Source organism: Petaurus breviceps, unplaced genomic scaffold (genome assembly GCF_028583685.1).
Source record: "Petaurus breviceps papuanus isolate PSGF00001 unplaced genomic scaffold, PetGlider_PUasm1.0 37, whole genome shotgun sequence".
NCBI lineage: Eukaryota > Metazoa > Chordata > Mammalia > Diprotodontia > Petauridae > Petaurus > Petaurus breviceps.
In genome coordinates, this window is record NW_027186296.1 from 24927116 (window position 1) to 24952431 (window position 25316).

Consider the following 25316-nt stretch of genomic DNA (forward strand, 5'->3'; position numbering starts at 1 on the left):
CCTTCAGTCTCATACCTATAAACTATCTTCTTAGTCTTAAGTCCAGAAGCAAAAAACAGTAGGACTTTATCCAGATTTGAAACTTGTAACTTCTGCCCAATAACTCCATATTGTGGTAGTAAGTCTCTAGCAATAAAGTCACCAATCTTGAACAGCTGCCTTTCTTTTCCCTCATCACTGGTTCCCCTATACTAGTACCAATCTTTATGTTCCCTTAATCTTTCTAAAAGAAAATTTCTATCTCAAACACTGAAAAGCACAAGCAATATTTCTAGGAAAGTCTTAACTCTTAAACTCTTTGCTTTTGCCCAAATTAGTTTTGCTAGCAGATTCAAATGGCTTTCCCATCTTCTACAGGATAAGAGACTTCCAAATCCTCTCATGGATGCATATCTACTCCAAAAACAGAAGCTTTATCTAGAACAAAAGGTTTGTTCCTCCATCAACAAATGTCACTGCTTGTGTTTTCCACTTTTCCTTTATTTTTCTATGGACTTACCCACAACTCCCAGAAGAATGGCTTTCAAGGGCAGCTAGGTGGGGCAGTGAGCAAAGCACCAGCCCTGGAGTCAGGAGAACCTGAATTAGGTTCTGGCCTCAGACACTTAACACCCACACAAAAAACCTAGCTGCCTAACCTTGGGCAAGTTAGTTAACCCCAATTTCCCCCCAAAAAGGAAAAAAAAAAAAAAAAAAGAATGGCTTTCAGACTATTAGACACAAGATAAAAGTCTACATTTAAGAAATTGTTTTAGCAAATCAAAGAGTATGTGTAATTAATATACTGGTAAAAAATCAGGATTAAGAAAGAATTTATCTTGCTGAAATCAGTATTTATCTCAGTGAGAAACAAGGTTTACATGAAGTATGGTTTAATTATTTAATATAATCAGATAAATTCCAGAAGAAAATTGCCTTAAGAGAAGCATGTTTTTTAAAAACATAACATTTTCTCAAAGTCTATGGAAAGTTTCAATGAGGATACCAAGGATAGATGAATACATTTGTTAGATATTACTGTTATAATACTAATATTAACGAGTATATTTGAGTATTTTACTTAAGATTGCATTTACATGTCTAGTGTTGGCCAGAGGGGTTTTCCCAGGATAAATATTTCTTAACTCTGGGTAGTATAAAAAAATATATATTAAAAAAAAAAAGATATAGATGATACTCTGTCATTTTGTTAGCTTCAAGACCCCAATCAGAGACAGGCTTCTGGCAAAACACTATTAAACCTATCTCTAGGGATATTTCCCTCCCACAGCAGTTTCTTCCTTTCAACTGTATTCCCAATAAACACAGTCTTAACTAGCAATTGCCATAGTTACTATTGTTTGTAAAAGCAAAATAAACATTTAAAACAAAGGTAAACAAATTCTCCTCTCCTCTCCTCCCCCCCTAAAAAAAATAGGCTTTAGACTCCTGCTATAGAACTGAATGGGAAAAGAGATATAGGGTTACCACTTTAGTGTCAGTACAAGGTAGGAAGGTGGACAACACAGCTTCTGTCCTGAGAACACCTTCATGCTAAGATTGGCCCAAGCAACCTCCTCCCCAGAATGCTAATTCCTTGGTGGAAGTTGCCCCTGCCTTATGTTTCTGCTCTCTCAGTTCCAAGGAGCTTCTTACAACTTCCCTCTCTCCAGCTTCATGTGACTTCCCAAAAGATTTCCTTTCTTCACCTTTATGGTTCTGCTCCTCCCTTGGTAAGTTGGTTTCCTCTTTGAGCTTGTCTCTTTCTTTGAATCGGTCTTCAAACTCGCTTTTAAAAGTCAACCTGAGACATAGTTAATTATTCCTAATACTAAAGCATTGTTCCTTTTTTGATTCATTTCAGGGACTAATTTGAATCTCGTAAAGAGATGGAGAGTTAGGGGTGGCTAGGTGGTGCAATGACTAGAGCACCAGCCCCAGAGTCAGGAGGACCTGAGTTGAAATCTGGCCTCAGACACTTAACATAAAAACTAGCCCTGTAATCTTGGGCAAGTCACGTAACCCCAATTGTTCTACCTTCCCCCCTCCAAAAAGCAAAAAAAAAAAAAAAAAGGAGAGAAAGATGGAGAGTTGCCATTTTACATTTAGTTTAGCACTTCTTGACTTTTTCTGTGATGTGGTGAATGTTTTCTGGACCACTCCCTTACAAGAGTATATTCTGACTTGTGTAAGTAAAGAACTAAAATACTTGCATTTATTTAAAAGCAGTATTCTCACTTTGGGAAACTGAACTCCTTATATGTTTATTAGGTTGAGAGGCTACATAACACAGTATACAGTTGTACTGGCCTTAGAATTAGGAAAACTGGGTTCAGATCCTACCTATGACACATACTGGCTAAATGACTTCTTGGTGCCTCATGCAACTTTCTAATATAAGTTGCAGATGAACTGTCAACCTACATGGGTGGAAGAAGTTTCTACACTAGAACTTCTATGGACAAATGAAATCACAGAATTTAAAACAGGAAAAAAAATGTTAGCTTTAGAATGTCAATTTGGAGTTCTGAAATTGGTGACATTCAGTTGGTGCTTTAAAAAATTCACCTGACTGCTACAAAAGGATTCTCTTCCCTTTGAATTAGACATTTAAAAGTTAGCAACATTAATTAGGGGATTGATGGTTTTCATACTGTCGATGAAATAGACTTTTCATCACTATTTAATTATCAACTACTTCAAACCAAGTGCACAGAATTTTCTTCCAAGATACTAAACATTTAAATCCATTTTCTCACAATATGATAAATATTTTGTAAATATAACTGTTTACTTGATGTGTTAACACCAACTGATATTTGTAACAGAATGAATAATATAAATTTCATTATAAAAAGGCACACATAAGAGGATTGATATTATAAAGACTTCATGGAAACTAAAGCAACTATTTACCAAAAAGGGATCTTCAAGTATTCGTGGAGTACAATTATGGAATGTTTCATTAGCTGGGGATATATTATGAGGCTCCTGGAGCAAAAGTTGTATTGTTTCCTCAAGGCAATCTATAAATTATTTCATCTAGGGCTTTATGGTTTATATTTAAAATTCTGGGCAGTTTCCTGTATTATGGTATTCAGGGTTTTTATTTTTTCATATTCTTCTGAGAAAGTTATGATCACAACCTGTTTCTGTGTATTCTCTCTTCAAAGTCAGTCAATTTTGCTTATACATAATTTACATTCTTTTAACACTGCTGACTTTTGCTTCCATTTTGCCAGATTTTTCTCCATTTCAATACTTTTGTGTTCCAAATCTGTTAATCTTCTCTCTTATTTCTTTAGCAGTAATCTTTATTATGAATTCATTTTTTTTCTAATCTGCTAAGTGATTTTTAAAAGTTCTACATAAGGTCCACCAGGTGGCACAGTGAATAGAGCACCAGCCCTGGAGTCAGGAGGACTTTAGTTCAAATCCGGCCTCAGATACTTAACACAAAAACTAGCCGTGTGACCGTGAGCAAGTCTTAACCCTAATTGCCCCTCCAAAAAGCAAAAAATAAAAGAAAGAAAAAGTTCTACATTAAACACTCAAAACTCTGACCTATATTTTTTTTTTCATGGTTTCTCTCTTTTTTGGTAACCATTGTGGAGTTTGTTGGTCTATGCTTTCTTGGAAATCTGTAATATTCTATAATTCATCAAGCATTGGTTCACTTTCCTTTGTCTTATGATAGTTGTTGAGAGCTTTGATTCTCTTTGAGAATTTAATACTCATCCTTTTGGTTTTAGAATCATATCTGTTGATTTACATGATTGTGATCTGAGCTTTTATTGAGGCTTTTTTTCTTGACACAATTGGTCTTTCAACCTTTTAAAAAATTCTCATCACTTATTTCCTGGCTCAATCCCTTTTTCTGGTGGGCACAGCTCCAATGCTGGGTTGCAAGGTTGCCTCAGCCTAAGTTAGAAACTATCATTTTCCCTCCTGGATTCCTGCTATTAGTACCCTCTGGGGAGACAAGACATGCTCTGTTTGGGTGTTTTGTACACTTCAATCTGGATACAGCTGCCTGTGGTAGTACTCTGTCTCATTGCTTCCTTGGGTTGCCTCCTGTCTTTCTCATGGCTTGGAGTCTTCCACTTTCTATGGAATTAGGGTGTTCCAGACATTCCTTTCAGTCCTGGGTGTTGCTTACCTAGGATTGTTGTCCCAGGCAAAAGGCAACTTGTTTTTAGCCCCTTTTTTCCTTCCCCCTCTGATTCAGCTACAGGGGGTTGGGCAGGAACAGTGTCTACTACTACTACTTCAGGAGGGGAGGGTGGGGCATGATTCTCTGTAGAATATCTACAGCAAGGGAGATAGGAATCCCAAGATGAGCCCCATGAATTAGTTCATTCACCTGCACAGACTGCTTAAAAATTAGATTTCTCCAGTGTTAATTCATAAGGATTTAACATTGTAAATGTTCTTTCTTTGTCCTGTGGATCTGAAATGTAATTGTAATGACTTTGTAATGATTCTATATGTGAAACATAATTCCCTTTTTTTTTTTTTTTGAGAGTTTTGGAGTTTGAAGGGGTTTGGAGAAAGTGACCAATTCACTATCTTGCTGCCCATAGGACCTAGACTCCATCCATGATTCTCCTTGGATAAGTGTTAGGTGATAAATTATGATTGTTAATTTTTCAATACAAAAAGCCTTCTCTAAAAAAAAACCAATGGGTAGAAACAGGACTTCCTAGGGGCTCTACTTCCCACCCCCTCCAATTCATGTAAAAGGTGACTCTGAACAAACTTTGGAGCTACAGAACCCACAAAATGACACAGAGAAGATAACCTCCCACTGAGGACAGCCCAGCAGGCCAGCAGGATGGGGCCAGTGCAGTGCTCTGGGAGCTGACTCCAGCCCCACAAGAGCTGGAGATTTTAGCCTCAGGGCAGGCCTGACCAGCCCCTGGCTGGAGGGACTTCAGATCACCAGCAGCTGTGGCAGTTTCCAGAATTATCAACCCATAGATGCTAAGGACAAAGTGAGAGGTCAGTGCAGTGTGGACTTTGGGATCCAGTAGTTTGGGAGTGCAGTTGGCCTTTGCCCCCAGGATGAGAAGCCTCTGAGGCATGGCCATGCAGCCAATGCCACATGGCAGCTTCAGCTCCTGGCCTGCAGAGTGTAGGGGGACCAAGTGACCAGTCTGAGGGGTAATCGCTCTTGCTTTAACCTGCTTGGATCTGGATTGCAGTCTAGGGTGGAGGTCCTGGGGTGCATGACCAGTTTGCCAGAGCTTGTGGAGGTTTCAGAGAGTGCAACCAATACCTTTGGCAGCTGGGAAAACCCCAGGGTTTGGGATGAAGCTCCCCTGTCTGGTGGCAGAGTCCTCCTGTGGCAAAGAACCCAGGGGTCGAGTAGTTGAGTGGCAACATGGGCGGGCAAAGGAAGCAAAACAAACAAAGCAACCCAACTTTACATTCCTATTTGGGGGGACAGGAAGGATCAAGGCATGGAATGGGAGGAGGACAGCGAAGTCAGAGCTCCTGCACCAAAAGCTTCCAAGAAAGGTACGAGCTGGTTACAGGCCATAGAGGACCTTAAGAAGGATTTTGAAAACCCAATAAGAGAGGCAGAGGAAAAATTGGGAGGAGAAATGAGAACAATGCAAGAAAATTATGAAGTGAGAGTCAACAACCTGACTGAGGAAAATAACACCTTAAATAATGGACTGACTCAAATGGCAAGGGAGTCTCAGGAAGGCAATGAGGAGAAGAATGCCTTAAGGGGTGGAGTTTGCCAGACGGAAAAAGAGTCTCCAGGGCTCACTGAAGAGAATCATTCCTTCAGAGTTGTATTGGAGCAAATGGAAGCTAGTGATTTTATGAGAGATCAAGATGCTGTTGAATGTATCCAAACAGATAAAAAAATGGAGGGCAATGTGAAGTATCTCATTGGGAAGGCCACTGACCTGGAAAATAGATCCAGGAGAGATAATTTAAAAATTATTGGACTACCTGAAGACTATGATCAAGGAGGTCATCCTTCAGGAAATTCTCAGGGAAAGTTGCCCTGGTGTTTTGGAACCGGAGGGCAAAAAAGGGGTTGAGGGAGTCCACTGATCACTTCCTGAAGGGGATCCCAAGGAGAAAATTCCTAGGAATATTGTAGCCGGGTTCCAGAGTTCCCAGATCAGGGAGAAAATATTACAAGCAGCCAGGAAGAGACAGTTTGAATGTTGTGGGGGCACAATTGGGATAACATAGGATCTAGCAGCTTCTACACTGAAGGATCAAAGGGCTTGGAATATGATGTAGTGGAGGTCAAGGGATCTGGGATTGAGGCCAGGAGTCACCTACACAGCAAAACTGAGTATCATGTTTTGGGGGGGAAATATGGTCATTCGGTGGAATGGAGGACTTTCAGGCATTCTTTATGAGAAAACCAGAGTTGAATAGAAAATTTGACATTCAGATATAAGAAGCAAGAGAAGCATGAGAAGGTAAACAGGGAAAAGAAATCATAAGGAACTTATCGAAGTTGAACTATTTACATCCCTACATGGAAAAATGATAACTGTAACTTATGAAACTTTTCTCAGTGTGAGAATAGTTGAAGGGAATAGAAATGTATATGTATATAGGAGGGTATATGGGCATATGAATACATATGTGAATGTATGTATATATGTGTACAGGTATACATAGATAGAGGGCACAGGACCAATTTAATAGGAAGGGATGATACTTAAAAGGTGAAATTAATAGGTGAGAGAGGACTATAATGAGAGGAGATGGGGAGAGACAGAAAGGGGTAAACTATTTCATATAGAAGAGGCAAGGGAAAATAGTCACAATGGAGGGGAAGAACAGGAAGGCAAAAGGGAATGGGTCAACCTTATTCTCATTGAATTTGGCTTAGGGAGGGAATGACATACACACTAAATAGGGTATCTCACCCTACAGGAGAGTAGGGGGGAAGGGGATGAGAGAAGGGATGACAGAAGGGAGGGCAAGCTTGGGGGGAGGGAAGTTGGAAGCACCCACTTTTGAAAAGGGATGGGGATCAAAGTAGAGAATGGAACAAGTGGGAGGTGGGATAGGAGGGAGGGAAATATAGTCAGTCTTTTACAATATATCCACTATGGAAATGTTATGCATAGCTACATATGTACAACCTATATTGAATTGCTTATCTTCCCAGGAAGGGTGGGTGACAAGGGAGGAAGGGAATGAATCTGGAATTCAAAGCTTTAAAATCAAATGTTTAAATATATATACATATATTATTAATATTATTTTACATGTAACTGGGAAATAAGATATACAGGCACTGGGGCATAGAGACCCACCATTCCCTACTGGAAAGTTGGAGGGGGTATGGGAAAAGATATAGGAGAGAGCAGATTGGAGGGGGGGATATTCAGTAGGATCACTATTTTGGGGTAGTGGGTAAGGGGAAAAACGGGGAGAAAATTTGTAACTCAAAATCTTGCAGAAATGAATGATGTAAACTAGAAGTTAATAAAGCATTTGAAAAGAAAATAAATAGATAAATAACCCAATGAATTGTAACAGCTGTCATATCCAGAAGGGAAGTTTTGATATATATATTTTTTTGCTTTTTGGAAGGCAATTGGGGTTAAGCGACTTGCCCAAGGTCATATGGCTAGTTTTTGTGTTAAGTGTCTGAGGTCGGATTTGAACTCAGGTCCTCCTGACTCCAGGGCCAGTGCTCTGTTCACTGCACCACCTAGCCGCCTCTGAAATTTTGATATTTAAAGATCTGTATACCATAAAGAAACATTAAAATTACATCATGATGCAATTTGATAGACAATACAATATTCTTACATCTCACATATGATGTGAAATCTTATCACTTTAATTCTCTATTGAACATGCCAGGAAAATTTCAGTGTTTCTGATCATTCTATTTTTACCTGGTTTAATGAAATGAAGTGTGATTGGTTTTCTTGCTACCCTGTCTATAACTAGATCCACAGACAAGTTTGTTCAACCAGTTACTTCTCTGGGTTAAGCCAACTTAATTTGCCACAGTGATGCTAAAGGAATATTACAAAAAAGCTAGGGGATATTCTGTGTATTAGGATAAATTAAAATATATGTATTACATGCAAAAATAACTACTTATCTGACTCAATAACTCAGTTGCTTTATTTGTATAACACAATTTAAATGACAACATTACAAATTATGTATTTTTAAAAATAGATCTCTGATCAAAATTAAACTAACTCCCTCATATTAAACACCAAACACATGTTTAGTCACTTGGGCAAGCTTTAACAAGGAGAAAAAGATACACTTATAAATACTTTAAAAGCAAAGAATTAAAATATATTATCTTTTACTTTATTTACTCAAAACTTGTTCAACTTGGATAGCTTGTTTCCTACAACTTTATAATAGTTTGCCTTCTATAAAAATTGTAGAAACAATAAACATGAAGTTGTTTGGCAGTATGAACTAGAACACAGAAAAAGGATATGAATGCTTTCCCCTCCTTATTACCAACATAAGACACAATATCTAGCTGCTTGTAGTATTCATTATTATTCTAGTTCAGTTCCTTGGATTATATTCCGAATCTTCTCAGCATCTTTTCTTACAATTTTGTCGGATGGGTCAATCTTAAGTGCCGCTTCATAATCCTGTAAACCTATATTCATACAGTTAGGGATAACAAAATGTATGTTTTATAGAATGTAGAAAACTGTCATATATAAATATATCCATAAACACAGACATACACATAAAATACTTAGTATTCTCCAAAACTGTATCTGACTAGAATACAGAAATGTAGCTCTTGCCAGATACTAGTTCTTAGCAGTTTCCTGCCTCTCTCATCTATTTATTATTGCAATCTCCTGGGAGTCTTGTATTTTTATACAATAATATAATTATACAATTATATAATATATAATTTATATATAATTATATATACAATATAACAATTATATAATGAGGCTTTCATTCAGATTAGGTAAAGAGATTATCTACTTGTAAATTTAAAATAACTTTTAAGTTTGAAATTGACAAAGCTATGATGCATCATTAAAATTTTAAATTTTCAAAAGAAATTTTTATAGTGCTTCTAAGTGTGCCCCTACCCAATGTCCAGCAATTCATCTACACTTGTTACTGTCCTATTTTGTGCACCTCAACAACTGTTTCTAGTCTCCAAATGCCTTCTGTTCTCTTTAAGCTGTTAACCATGCACATCTCCCTAAAGGGAAAGATACAGCTTAAGAGCTTTAGAAGATAAGTACTTCAAAACCCCTAGTCCACTCCTTACAATTTTTTAATATCATCACCCATTTTCTCTTCCTTTTTTTCTGCTCTCAGATCTCCTAAATGCCTGGCTAAGGTCAAACCCTTAATTTTGTCTCCTTCAGGTCTAGGATTCCTTTTCTCTTTCCTGAATCTTTGATCACTCCCACTCAACTGGCTCCCTCCCATATGCCTAAAAACATGTTCACTTCTCCCAAATGCTAAAACAGACATCCTGGGATTCATCTCTCCCAACTGATTACGATCCTCTCTCTCTGCTGTTAAACTTAGTGCCTTGAACAGAGTAGGTGGTTGGTAAAGCACTTGTTGATTTGAATTGAAGCTTCCTTCAAATGTTGTCTTCATTCTGATATAAACATTTTGGAGATCAATATGGAACTATACAATAAAAATCACTGACTGGATTATATCTTTTGACTCTGCAGTTCCATTCCTAAAATTTTGTACTAAAATATAAAAAAGAGACCTATCTGTACAAAAATATTAAATGTTGCTTTATTTATAATACCAAACTTGACATAGCCTATACATCAAACAATATTCTTAGTAGTGTTTGACTATCTGAATTTTCTGAATAATTATCTGAATAAATTATGGAATATTAAAATAATGAAGTATTATGGCTCCATGAAAATAGCAAATATAAATATAAGAAAATACAGTGACCTATGTAAAGTTAGAGTTAAAAAAAAAACAGAACAGTATACTCATTGGCTAGAAATATACATATACATATATTTTTTTCTTTAAAAATCAAGTAAACCAAAAAATAACCAAAAGTAACCAGACTTCAGCTAAACTTGAAAAGTAACAGAGTAAACACATTTTTGTTTGTTGTCTGTTAATCTGATCAGTTCTACTTTGCTAAATGCTAAGAATTTTTAAGATTCCTTATTTTTTGTGTTTATTATTTGTTTTTGTTGCTGATTATTAAATTTATTATAATTTTTTTGTCTTTACTCAGTGCCTCTATTTCCCCCTCAGTATTCACTCTTCTTAATTCTTTATAATCTGATTTTTATCCTCAATATTCTATGGAAAATTTTCCTTCCAAAGTTACCAATTAAGTAGACAGATGGCTAGATAGGCAGATCGATATCATAGATTACACATTCATTATATGTCATTATATATCTGTGTCAAGCCCTGAGGTTACAAATATAAGTACACAGGTATTACCTGCCTCAACACTTTGCTAAGTTTGCATATGTGTCATATCCTCCTACTTAAAGATAAGCAACAAAAGGATAGGAACCATGTTTTAATTTAAACCTTTTATCTCCAGCTTTGTGCATTACACATAGCACTTGAGAAATGATAATTGAATCAAATCCGTTTACTGAATAAGAGATGGTATCTTATTTTTTAAAATTCTGTCCCTTTAAATTATTTATGGGATAAATATAGTTGGGCACCAATTCACAAACTGGATGCTATACTTTGTCTTGATGGTGGTTATAGCAGTTTTGACATTTTTGTGAACCAAATTATAATAATACAGAAGGAAGGCAGCCATGGGTTTATTGTGGGAAGAGTCATACTTCACTATCTGGTTTGCTAGGTCACAGCACTCATGATCTCTGCTACAGAAAGTTGCTTGTCATTGTCCTTAGCAAGAACAATGGGCTTATGTGGCCAAAGGGAAGTAGATGTAGAGAAAGGGCACTGGGTTGACCTGGAATTCTGTCAGATCAATACTCAGGGCACTCATGAGTGCAACCATAATGGAAAACACAATTTGGCTAAATAAGGTTATTCATATTCACCAGGGTTGTATATTCTATATCCAAGTTTCTGCAACAGTTATTATCATCATGGATGACTTCACTGTTATGAAAACACAATGAGTATTCCAAAATGCTGTGAATTTTGGTAAGAATGGAGTTTAGGATTCAATTACAGATGTGGAAACCTAAGGGACTAGATAAATTAAGAACTCCAGCTTTGACTGTTTGCCATAACAAACTGACTAATGTTCTAGCAACAGAGAAATAAAACCAGTCCTACCAGAAAAGCTATAAAAAACCAAGAATCTTTGCAGATCTGCACTGTTCAACCAGCTTTCAAATCCTCAGTAGAACCAGGTCAATGATTTCCTTGCCAATAATGTAATGTCCACCAGCATAGTTTTTGGCAGTATCTTACAATTCTTTGCTCATGATTAGCTGCTTAAGATTAAAAAAAAAGAGAGTGATAAATTCCAGGATGAATTTCATTAATGAAAGTTGGCTCCAGATCTACAAACACTACCATGGAGAACAGGCTCACCAAAACTGCTTCAATGAAGAAGTTGAGTCATCTTTTCATCCAATGTTCTAGTAATGTTTCCAATAACCACTGTCCATTGGTTCAATAGCTTGGCCAATGTAGAGAGAGATGTATTCATAAATAGTGACCAATGGGTTAAACCATGATGGCAGGAACAGGTACACTTCAGTTCTGTTTACAGCCTAACAAGCTAAGCATCAATGTAAGTAACATATCGTTTGCTTCTACTTTTAACTTTCTTAGGATTTCCAAAAGTTTGGTCCAAAAACACTTTTTCTCAATGGCTACTTTTTGCCTTTAGAATACTAAAGATGATACTAAAAATAAGAAAGGTAGATCTAATTTGTTAACAATTAGTTAGAAGGCTTTGGTTTAAACAATTCCCTTAAGAAGACAGAAACTAAATTTACAGAAAGTTGGAAATAAAGGTTAAAATCAGGATTAGCATTGATGGATGAGCTAAGATACTATTCCCTATAACTACATGACCACTGCTTAACATAGTATATTGGAGGCCTTTCAACTCAGAATAGAGAATTCTTCACCAGGTGACAAAAATGGACTCAGAAGGGGAACTGCTTGGAGCTGATTGGAGACCAGGTAGGAGACAGGGCATTTGCCCCTTCTCCAACCTGATTCAAGATGTAACTGGAAACCATTCACATGTTTCATAGCTGAGAAAAAAGAAAGAAAAAAGCAGAGAAAGCAGTAGCTCACTTTTGTGAATCAGATGGGATGTCAAGTTCTTCCAGTTCATCAATTAATTAGAGGACTCATCATCTTTCATTGCAAATCTTCTCAGGAATCAATCATGGAGGTCCCTACCCCAAATTCCCACATAGTGGCTGCAACCAGAAATGGCAGCAGAGCATGCTCCAGACAGGGAGGGAAGGGCCCTCACTACATTGGTACCACCTTCCCTTCATTTGACTTACGATTTCCAAATTTGGAATTATGAATGGGTTAGACAACAAAGGCATTATTTCTTTCCTTTTTTTTTTTTGCTTTTTGGAGGGAGGAAGGTAGGGCAATTGAGGTTAAGTGACTTGCCCAAGGTCACACTCAGGTCCTCCTGATTCCAGGGCAGGTACTCTATTCACTGCACCACCTAGCTGCCCCAAAGATATTATTTCCAGAAGGCAACTGTTAAATTGCACATTACCTGGAAGTGATTCTCTAGCTAGTTTTTCCCAACCATAGATGGTAAGCAAATTTTTACTAGATAACAAAACTTTTAACAATAGAGTGTCTGGCTTCTTAAAAACAAAGCAAAACAATTCCTGTAGGAGGTATTTTCTGGGTATGTCATTCTTAGTTGCAAGCTCTTTGCAATCCTGTATTCCAAGATTTCTCACTTCTGGTTGATCTTGCCAGCTTCTGGGATTCTGATTGTGCTTCCTTGGTAGTGAATTTCTTTCTGGATGCTTGTGGCACTTTTTCTTTGATCTGGGATTTTGACTATGACATTATTGAGACTTTTCAGGGCTTTTCCTTTCAAATGGTTATTGGAAGATTCTTTTAATCTTTACTCTGCTTTCAGGTTCTAAGAGATCTGAGCAGTTTTAATTTATTATTTCTTGAAATATAGTGGCCAGGAAAAAAAAATACAATGGCCAGGCTTTTTAAAAATCATGGTTTTCAGATAGGTAATGTTCCTTGACCTGTTTTCTAGGGCAGTTGTTTTTAATATCAAATACCTTATATTTTCTTCTATTTTTAAAAATTTTTTATTTTATTCTAGTATATCTTGCTGTGTCATAGTTATTGATTTCTCTTTAATCTGTTATAGTTTTCAGAAAGTCTATTACTTGGGTAAGGTTTACCACTTTTACTTCTAAGTTATTTATTCTCCTTCCAATTCTCTATTCCAGAGCTTTTATTTCATTTCTTTTTCTCTCTTGCTTCATTTATTCTAGTTATTCATGTAGTTAATGTGGAAAATCCACTTTTTACTTTCAGTTTCTACAGTTGTTAGAGTGACTCTATCATTCTAGGATCTTTTGTTGGCAACCTTGTATGATAATTTTTTTATACTGGTATCTTTGGTTTACTCATTTCTCCAGCTTTAATTCCTGAAATGGGGCTTTGTACCAGGGCCAGGTTCTGCCCCTTGTACTTTCGAGTGAGATGGTCAGCCTTGCATGGTCTCACCCCAGATTACCTGGGTTCCTGTGATAACCTCCTTTTCTTGGGGTTAATTCCCACCTCTGGACCTTTGAGGTTCAAAGATTTAGATCTCAGGGCCCTCTATAGCATCTCAGGACAGAATACCAGAGACTTCAGAACACCTATGCTGTCCTGGTCTGAGCATTGCTGTCCCACACTGGTTATTACTGCATCAAGTGATTTTCAAGCTCCCTTCTGTAGGTTTCCAACTACCTTAGCACTTACCATGACTCTAGTATTTTGTTGAGGTTGTCTTCAACCTTCAATTCTTGCTGTCTCAGGCTTTGCATGTCTTTGACCTCATTTATGGTCATGCTGGTAGGCTAGAGGATTGTTTGCTTCTACTGATGGGGTACCTGGGGTCTAGATCAATTTGTGAAACCAACGTGTAAAACCAGTCTGTGAAATTGTAACTGCAATTTGTCCTTTCCCATCCTTGAGCTCTGCCCCTTCCCCCTATCCCACACTCTGCCTAGGCAACACCCTGTGACCCCTTTGTTCTTACTTAATCTCTTCATTTCTTCTCTGGCCTGGCCCACATCCTCCTTTACCCTTGCCTTTTGTCTCCTTCCACCTGGCCCAAATCTTATCTAAACTATCTATTCACATGCTCCTCTTGGTCAGCTCTGACCTTTGTCTATGCACTGAGGCCCCTCCCAACCGGTCAGCCCTGATGATGGCAGCCCTACCCTTTAAAGGTAAAAGCATGTATCCCTTTCACTGGAAGGACTCTTGCCCACTTCTCATAGAAGGCTAACAATAAACTTCTACAACTCTCACTCCAATTAAGCCTGAGACCTTGAATTCTTTCCAGACGCTATTGCAGGTTTTCTGGTCTTAGATAAGATCAGAATTCCAGCTGAACCTATTGGGATTCCAGCCCTCATCACTACTGGTAATGGTTTTTCTGTTCTCTCCCCTTCCTATTGACCATCAGTTTCTGTGCCACTATGTAGTAAATGAAATAACTTCTTATAAAGTTTTTTAATGGATTTCTTGATCATTACTTGGTTTAGTATGCATTTCAAGTTCCTGTTTGTAAGAAATAATCATCTTACCATGAATTTCACCTGGCTGTGAGAAATCTAGAAAAAATGATTTTTATTTCATGTCATTTTGGATGGGTGACCTGGCCTTTTAATCCCTTGTGAAAAAGGGTTCCCTAGTAGGCACAGGCACCCCTTAAGACAATTACAAAACTCTTATGACCCATCTTGATTGGAGTTTCCCCCCTGGATCCCATTGGTCAGGCTTTTCAGGGTTCACAGCCTATCTGAAAATACCTAAACCCCACCCCCACATGAGTTTACTCCCCAGCTTACATTTTTCATTTCCACATTTCAATTCCCCCCTCCCCCTTTTCATCATCATTTTTCTTCAAGCTTTATTTAATACATGCTTTTAGTTTCCTCCCAGTTTGTCTGCATCATTCATAGCATCAGAAAGGAATTTTCAGGGGCGGCCAGGTAGCACAGCGAGTAAGAGCACCGGCTCCAGTGTTGAGAAGACCTGGAGATCGAATCCCAGGCTCAGACACTTAGCATCCACCCAGAAACACCTGGCCGTGTAACCTTGAGCAAGTTACTTAACCCCAATTGCTTAGGGGCGGGCAGGTGACTCAGCGAGTAAGAGCATCGGCTCCAGTGTCAGGATGACCTGGATTGAATCCCGGGCTCAGATACCACATCCAGAAATAACTGGCTGTGTAAACTTGAGCAAGTTACTTAACCCTGATTGCTTTAAAAAAAAAAAAAAAAGGAATTTTCTCAGTTGCTAACAGAACTGACAAAAGCTGTGAGTTGAAGATTCAGCCCAGGATGTTCATAAAAAAAGAGTCCCATTATCTAAGACAGTGTCTGGGTCAATGGACCTCATCCTTGGTAAGTCACACCTGGTCTGACAGTGTTTGATACACGGGAAAAAGGATGACTCAAAAAAACAAGGAGTCTGCTTTTAGATATGCTAATTAACAGGTAGTCAACATCGCCCCCCCCCACTGCTCCCCTCTAAAAGCAGTTATATCTCTTACATTAGCCATCAATATGATTTCAAATTATGTTTCATTTAATTTCTGCTGAATCAATTCAATCATCCCTTACATGTTGGAATAGGTATGTGGGAAATGATCTGCCTGGCTTTGGACCTCCGGGCATCCATCTTGGCAAGAAGTCCTCTAAATTGCCCAATTCAGTGACTTTTTCTCCTCTAAGTTTATATAACATTTCATACTATTAACCACTTTGATACTATCACCTCCTTTAGTTTCATTATATTGCTATCTCCAGATTCTCATTTTCCTTATTTGAATGTTCCTTTTAAAGTATCCTTCAATGGTTTATAGTCTTCCTCTTGCCCCCTAAGTATTCAGTCAGCTTTCTTTCTACATTCTATCCTTAGCTGGGCTAGCTCTAGCAATCTTCATTAGCATCTCTGTTATTCTAATATCCCTTTCTGAATCTGTTTCCTTCCCTTCTCACACCCCCTCCCCCTTACAATTCCTTAGATCATTTTGCTTGCCATGTAACATTTACATGGAATCACCTTTCAATACTACTGATCTCAACAATTCTTTTGAATTTTTGTTCTTTCTGAGCAATATTTATATTCTGTCCCATTTTTTTCTGATTCAAAGTTTTTATGTTGACTTTATTTGAATTTTGCTTTTGATTTACAAATCAAATGTCACTTCCTGGTATGGTTTTTTTTTCCTCCTAGGAGCTAGGATGGAGATTGTTCCTGGACTGATTTGGATATCAAAACCTTAAGGTAATTTCTCTTTTTTCCTTGGAAATATAGGGAATTTAAAATGTATATATTTTTATTTTCAAATATTAGCTTAGCAAGATAAAAGATTATGGGATAAAGCCCCATTTCCTTTGACTTTTTGTGTGCTTCCTCATCCTAGATTAATAATCCTGTTATTTCAATGATGGTTCCTTGATAAATGACGATTTTCTTCTTAGATATCAATCTCTATGGATCAAGCTGTGGAATTTAATAACAATGTGTCTAGGTGATCAGAATCCATTATTTGTCTCTGAAAGTTTCAGTTAAATTCTATTGATCTTTAGGCCAAGTCTTGATCTTACTACTGGGAAATTTTCTTGAGTAACTACTTGACAAATGGTAGTTAAACTCCTGACATTTTTTTCCTTCAAGTAATCTGATGACTACCGGTATCTCTGAATTCAGTTGTTTTCCAGCTTTTTTTTTTTTTTTTTGCTTTTTGGAGGGGGGAAGGTAGGGCAATTGGGGTTAAGTGACTTGGCCAAGGTCACACACCTTTTTTGTGTTAAGTACCTGTGTTTCCCCGATAATAAGACACTGTCTTATTAAATTTTTTTTTTTTTTGGAAAGAAAAACACCAGAGGGCTTATTTTCAGGGGAGGGCTTATGTTGTCCTGCCTCAGCTCTCCTCTGCCGCACTGCTCTCAATGGCGCCAGCAAGCAAATCACTGGGGAAGAACAGGATGACGCGCTCACTGCTGCAGCTCTGATTGGATGCAGCTCGGAGCGCGGTGTGCGTTTCATGGCGGGGGGGGTACGGTGCATACAGAGGGTACTGTAATGTAGCGTATAGCGCAGGGGATCACCTTCACTACAGCAGCAATCTCAATAGGGCTTATTTTCGGGGGAGGGCTTATTCTAGAGGGATCTTACACCGTAAGGGGAGGGCTTATTTTCGGGATAGGTCTTATTATCGGGGAAACACGGTATCTGAGGCCAGATTTTGTTGTGCATGACTTCTGGGTTCCCTGCCCCTCCCCCAACGGATCTCCGCCCATTCTAGGTTCCCTGTCCCTCCCCAACTGGTCTCTGAGCGGGAATTTCAGCCTAGGGTAAGTTCTCTCAAGGGAATTTCGAAGTATGTACTGACCAGTCACTGTTCTTGACCTCTGCAAGTTTCTGCTTGTGCAATACCTAACCTCTGGCCGAGTGGCGTCCCTTTAAAAGCCAGCACATTATCTGTGCAGACTCACTGTCCAATTTTGGCCTGACCCCAGACAGTCCCTTGGAAAAATAACATCCACTTCCAAATTTTACTCTTGGGGGTCTCTTGTCTCTATTCTTTTGGCACCACAATTTGAACTTAGGTCCTCCTGACTTCAGGGCCAGTGCTATATTCACTGTACCACCTAGCCACCCTGAAGTTGGTTTCATCTTGAATTTTTTTTCTAATTGATATGACTTTTAATATTATTTTGCCACATGTTCAGCTGCTTCTGTAGATTTGCATTCAAGTCTTGACAAATTTATCTCCCATTGATTTCATATTTTTATTCAAATTTTCTACTGCTTTCTTCTAATTGATTTTTATTGATTTGCCATTCTGTTCTTCCTGATGAGGGATCTCATTATATAGATATTGGCTCTTTCTTTACTGATATCAGATCCTCCTCAGTTTTCAATTGTGTGTGTGTGTGTGTGTGTGTGTGTGTTATGTTATGTTAGATACAGTTTTGTTTCTTAGGTCATTGTTAAACTTAATTCATTTTTTCCTTCTGGTGACTTTTTAAAAATCTGTAATAATTGGTTCATAGTATGGAAGTCTTTTTTTCCTGCTTCATAACTTCCTTTCCCTTACCAAAAAAGTTTTATTGCCCCTCTTTCACTCCTTTAACTCTCTTTGAGTGTTTTGTTATCTCATTTGTGTCCTGAGGGAACTGAGATTTTTCTTAGGATCTCACTCTGACATCTCACAAAATTCCTCCAATTTCTCTATTTCTTTTGATGGCCAACCTCTCCATTCCTACTCCAAATCTCAGTTATCCTTGACTCTTCTCAAAGAATCTCTGCCTAATTTGTCTAAAAGATAACTTTTTCTTACACACTGAGTGAGAGAAGTGAAAACTTCTCAGACTATACTCTAAAATCTAGTAAGGCTTTTCATGGGAAACAGGCCCACATTCCCTTTCACTGGAGATCACATGATTTACAAGACTCAAAACTCAGAGCAGTAAGGAGTCACCCCTCTCCTCGGTGAAACCTCAGCATAAGATATGCCAAATAAGGACAGAAGTGCTTTCTCAAATGTACACTGGGTAGTCTACTGTTTCCTTGTTCCAGTACTTGAGGTAGATTGCCACACTTAGATTGTGCACCTGACTTCCAGCCAATGGAAAAAAATGGGTCAGGAGGGGAGTGGGGGAGAATTACACGTTAGAGCTTTATAACTTCACCATTTCCTTTTGTAAATTGCTTCTCCTCCCTGGCCATTTGTCTGGAGGGTGATCCCTTTCTCGAGATTGTAATAAACCATTCTTTTCTGCTTTCTACCTTGAGAAACTTCTGAGTATTATTTGGGTAAGAATTTCTGTTGCACACAGTTTTTGGGGTACACACACATACACATACACATACACACAGAGTAATCCAGGTTTTCAACCTTGGAGTAATCCTTGATTCTTCCTTCTCTATTAACCAATTAGTTGACAAATCTTAATGATTCTACCTCTACCTGTACTAACTCTCATATGTATTCTCTTTCTCTTTACTTATACAACCACCACTCCAGCTAAGGTCTGTATAACCTAAACTACTGAAATCGTCTTCTAAATGATCTCCCTATCTCTAGCCTCTTTTCTAATCCACAACACAGCTGTCAAAATGATCTTAAATCCCAGTTCTACTTATATCTCTCTTCCATTCAAGATGCTTCAGTAGTTCTGTGTTGCCTCTGTGATCTCTTTCTTTGGCACTCAGAGCTCTTCCAATCCTATCTTCAACTTATTTTTCTAGACTGATTTTATATCATGTACTCTATGATCCAACTAAAGTGGACTTTCCAGTATTATTCCCTCATGATACTCCATGTTCTTTCTTAGTGCCTTTGATAGGCTGTCCTTTATGCCCCAAAAGTTCTCCTTCTTCATTTCCACTTCTTAGAACCTCTAACTTCCCTCAAAGCTCAGCTCAAATGCCACCTCCTATACAAGGCTCTTCCTGACTCTCCCAAGATATTAGTGCTTGACCACTACTGAAATTACTTTGTATATATTTTTTATTGTGTATATGTTGTTTCCCACAAGTAGAATGTAAGTTCCTGGAGAGCAAGTACTGCTACTTTTTTTGTTCCTGTATCCCCAGCACCTAACACAGAGCCTGGAACAAAGCAGGCACTTAATTAATGCTTGTGGAATTGAACTGTTGAAGTTAGAGCTGGATATCATCAAAAGAGCCCAATCATCTCATTGTACAGATAAAGAAACAGAGGTAGATGGTGGTACAGTGGATGGAGCTCTGGACCTGGGGTCAGGAGAATAAAAGTTTAAATCTGACCTCAGATATTTATTAGTTGTGTGATGCTATGCAAGTCACTTAAACTTTGCCTCAACGTCCTCAACTGTAAAATGAGTCACTACCTTGCAGGGTTGTTGTGAGGATGAAATGAGATACATTTGTAAAAACATAAATGCTTATTCCCTGCCACTTTGCCCTGCAAGGTAAGAGTCTTATTCAAAATCACACAAGTACTAAGCAGCAGAGGTGGAGTTCCATCCTAGGTCTTCTGAATAGAAATTAAGTGTTCTTATTATGCTATGTTCACTTGCCAAATTTTCTTCCACAATATATCTCAAGTCTACTTCCCAATTTCTCAAATCTCTTCCTTCTTTTTCATTTAGACTGTCATTATCCTTGTTCAAAAGCTTACCTGGACTTATGTAACAGCCTTTGAACTCGGTTTTCATGCCTGTAAGCCTCTCTCCTCTCAAACTGACCTCCCTAATAAATGTCTAACCTCTGCTTAAAAACCTTCTGTGGCTCCATACTACCCTACTGAAGAAATTGTTTAGGTTGGAAATTAAGACCCTACACAAATAATTTTAACTCTACTTTTCTAGTTTTTATTTATCCTACTCTTAAGCTGTTATACCTGATTCTATTCTGCTCCATCCTGCTTCCATGCATTCAGGCAGGCCATTCTATGCCTGGAATATACTTTCTCCTCATCTCTACCTATTAAAATCCTTTTCCTTCAGGACCCAGATGAGATACCACCTTCTCCATAAAGTCTCTCTGAGTATACCTGCTGAAAGTGATCTCTACCAACAACTTATCATAATCTACCTTATAAGATACCTATTTCACATGTTGGATTCATCCCCTCTTTGCAATTAGATTATAAATTCCTTGAAAGCAAGGACAAACTTCTTTTTAATCTTAGTATTATCAGTAATTGCCATAGTGTCCTATACATGGCATATGCTTAATCAATGTTTATTGAAGAGGTAAATTTCAACTGCATAACGGAAAGAAAGTAGGAGACAGCATGAGAGCAGGAATCGAATGACTTATTACCTGGATTGATTACCTCTTATGAGAAAAAAAATATTAATAGCTAACATTTTTTTTTAAAAAGCATTTTATAGTTTACACAGTGCTTTCTTCACAACATCTCTTTGAGGGAGGCAATCCAAATGTTATTCTCCTTTTAAAGATGAGGAAACTGAAGCCCAGAAAAGTTAAAGGACTTAAGGTCACAGTAGAACCCAAGTCTTCCCAAATTTAGGTACAGTCCTCTTTCTGCTGTACTGCATCACAACTAGGAAAAAGGCCACAGGATTCTAGGATTATAGCTCTAGAACTAGAAGAGACTTGAGACACCATCTATTCACCTTATTTTGGATATGTAGAAATTGAGGGCCAATGCTTACATGACTTACCCAAGGTCATACTGCAACCCATGTTTCTGAGACCAAGTCTGGTTCATTTTCCACTGAACCACATCACATCTAGGAAAAAGGGCTTTCTGAAAGAGAAACTTTGCTTCTTTCAGAATTTACTTTGCATTGGTAACCCCTGGGGCAACATGGAATAGTCTATCTATAGACTATCTATAGACTGCTGGCCTTGAAATCAGATTTGGTTTCAAATCATACCTCTGATACTTGGATTTCTGACTATTAGCAAATTTCTGACTCTCAATTTCCTTATTTGACAAAATGGCGTACTAAGACCTATAGTCTCTTCCCTCAAAGAGTTGTTGTGAGCCTCATATGAAATGATGTATATAAAGCATTTTATAAATCATAAAGTGCTATATAAATAAATGTCAGTTGTTACCTGAGTTTCTATGAACAATAATTTAACTTCTTCACAATGATTATGTTTATACATAGAGGGCTAAATTGTAGATGCGGTTGTTTCAAATCAAGCACTTCAAAAGTAGAAACCATATAGCAAATCAGAGTAGTGGAATTTTTCTATTGTACCCAATTTGATCACATTACGTGTCTCTCTCTCTCTCTCTCTCTCTATATATATATATATATGTATGTATATGTGTATATATATATATATATATGTATATATGTAACCAAATAAGTCCAGTACTTCCTTCTTTGTATTTTTGCATTGTAGAAAGATGGTAAACAGCTATTGATTATAGACTATATTTTTATTATCTACAGTTGTCTATAAATGTTTTTTGCTCATTTATATTTTGTTTCCTTAAAAATCTAAATTGAACTGAAATGTTTTTGAAGAAAAGTTGGCAAATACAAAAAGCAACTGAATAATCAGTATTCTAAAATCAGTATTTACATAATTCAAGATTCAATTTGGAAATAAGACTGATTCTACTAAATCAAATGCTTACCTTCTACATATAATTCTAGTTGGCAGAATGCTGTTCCACGCCGCACATGAGCTTTCATTCTTGCATTTGCATTGTTTGCAACATGTGGTGTAAGTAATTCCAGAGCCTTGAAACAAACACACACACACACACACACACACACACACACACACAAAATGAACATAGGGACCAAGGATTTCCCATCCTAACTTGAACAAAAGCCTGGCCAGAAGCCTAAATTCAAAACTAACTTCAAATCTTCATACTACCTTTGGCCACACCATCTCCATTCATTCTCCTGGCCAGGAGAGAAATTAACTTTAAGTAAATTAACAACCCCAGTTGTTCAGAATGTGAGATTAACATTAACATAAAAATTTCTTTCATGATATGGCTTATGATTTAGAATATATCTAACTATAACTCTTGGAGGTTCTCATTCTATATCTGGGTTAAAATGACCATTTGTAATCTTTTGTGTTACTTTGTGCTGCTCAGTTGTTGGAATAAGGTTCATTATGGGGTCACAGGACCTGGAATTGGAAGAGGCCACAGATCATTTACTCCAACCTCTTCATTTTGTAAATGAGGAAACTAAGGCTTTAAAAGTGAAATAATTTGGACAGCATTACACAGCTAATAAATGGTGGAGCTTGGATTTTAACTCTTGTCATTCAACTCCAAATGTATTGTCATTGGGTCTTCACTGAACTATATAATCTGTGAGTTATGAACTTGTTTGGGTTTATTGATTTTAAAATTTTAAAGCTTTTAAAACTAGAAATCATATTAAAAATGGAACATCATACTCAATTTATTAATCCTCTTTTCTATTTTCTTAATGTTTGTTTTCAGAGATAAATTTTTTCTTTTGCATCTGAGCTGTATCCAAGACACTGTAGAATGTTTTCTCATCAACATCATACTCTTTTACAGTTATTGCTTCTACAATTTGTTCTTTGACCCATTCATTATCTAGAATGTCATTAAGTTTCCATTTAAGCCTTTATCTTTTGCTTGTGTTCTGCATATTAATTAGTATTTTTATTACATTATGATCTGTAAAGGATATGTTTAATATTTCTGCTTTTTTACATTTATTTAAAATGTTCTGTACCCTAACATTTTGTATAGTTTTATTACAGCATCATGTGGTGCTGAAAAATATGTATTAAATCCTTTAGTGTTCCCATTCAACAGTTGCTATAATTCTCTTTAGCTCTAAGTACTCCAATAATTCAATTCTATATTTTTTTTCATTCTCTCTTAGATTTGTCTAATTCTAGAGAGGAACATTAAGGTTTCTAATAATTATTTGCTATGTCTTTTTGCAATTCAGTTAAATTTTCATTTAAGAATTTAGATGCTATGCCATTTGGTGCATATATATTTAGTACAGATATTTATTTATTATCTATGGTTCCTTTAAGAATGTTTTTGTTTTATCTGTCTTGAAAATGGTAATTTTCATTTTTGCTTTTCTTGATAGCATGAGTGTAACTCCTGTTTTTTTTAACCCTCCTGATACATAGTATAGAAGCATATTTAAAATTTTATTTCCATTAAAACTGATGATATTAAGGAATTTTTTTTTTCTAAAGTCCTTTCCCAACTCCTGGGAAAAGCTCCTTGCAAAGGTGGGCAGTAGAGCAGGACAAAAGAAAAAAAGTGAATGGATTAAAGGGCAATTTCCTCTTTTTATCCCCTGCAGGAATTAAACTAGGGTCTACTCCTGGGGAAATGCCCTCTTCTGTTCCACCCAAGGATGGCACTCTCACTACCTCCTATTCAATGTAGCTTCACAAATGAGATAGACCATTGGGATGGAAACCATTAGTTCCCTCAAAGGACATGGTCTAAGACGAATGATGTGGCAATTGGTTGTTCAACAAATTCTCTTAACCCAAGATATATTCTGAATCTTTTCCTTGTTTAAGAGTCCTATAAATGTTACCTAAACTTTTGAAGTAGAGAATCCTGTCACAGAACAAGGGAAAATTATGCTAATTAGTATATTTTCTTCCCCAAGCTAAAAATGGCTTGAATGTGGATTAATATTAAATTAAATTAAATCATTTCTGGTAAATATGTTTAAATGCATAGTATAGTTTTTTGTTCCAGACTCACATTTTCATTCTGAATATATCTTTTTTCCAGAATCTTAACTGGTTAATTTAAGGAGTCTGACTAGCAGGGAAATGGCTGCTATGAACAGTGCCTGGCAGACAGTAAGATACCTGCCAGACTATAACCAGAGAAAAGGAAAACTAATAATTATACTAGCAGTTTTTGTTCTGTATATATTCTGTTGAACTCAGGAAACCAGAAAGAGTGAATCACATTATATCTATATGTAATTGTAATTTTCCAACAACTGATGCATATATTGAGATAAAAATAATAAAGTTATTTGTAGTTTCATATATAGATGTACAAATACCGTGGAACTAATGTCACTGATACATAATAATACAATATTATCATTTGGTTAACTACTAAGGCAAGTAATATAATACTAAACATTCTTTCTACAAAGGCATAACATAATCATTTCAATTAATAGTAATAAAAATGTACTATATTGCAGATATAAAATGCAGCTTGTGACCATATCTCTAATTAGGATTTTAATACTACATATATGGTAAATTGTTTACATTGTCATCTTTCAGTAGTGTAATGAGTTAGATCCTGTCCAAGTGACTATAAACTACTGGGCCATTTTCAAGTAGACCAATTTCTTTTGACATATAGACCAGCTGCTTCTAGAAGAAAAATGAATGTGGCTGGTAGATTTCTTTGCAGCCTGCAGGAAGCAGCACAACCCTCCCTCCAACAAAGAACCTGTTCTCCAGCTGTGCCCCCCAACAAAGAAAATTATTACAGATAAATTGTTTTTGGCTGCTTTCTAGAGCCCAGGAGCCTGGATGTATCCTAATAGTGGTGCAAATTGTACATTAATTTCTCAGCAACTTTATGATGTTGTTGTTCAGTCATTTCAGTCGTGTCCAACTCTTTATGACCCCATTTGTGGTTACATTCTACACTTCAGTATTCC

At 37.1% G+C, this 25316-nt stretch overlaps 1 protein-coding gene across 1 annotated transcript in view; it reads right to left on the reverse strand.

The window, feature by feature from the left end:
• Positions 1 to 8087: 8087 nt before the first annotated feature.
• The window catches only part of DNAAF4 (dynein axonemal assembly factor 4), a 97969-nt gene continuing 80740 nt past the window's right edge, over positions 8088 to 25316 (reverse strand). Inside the window, exons 8-9 of the mRNA XM_069098102.1 lie at positions 22280 to 22385; positions 8088 to 8611 (exon numbers count right to left, since the gene is read on the reverse strand). Coding sequence (XP_068954203.1) covers positions 8505 to 8611; positions 22280 to 22385 — 213 coding nt within the window. The 3' untranslated portion in view covers positions 8088 to 8504. The remainder of the gene's footprint in view (positions 8612 to 22279; positions 22386 to 25316) is intronic.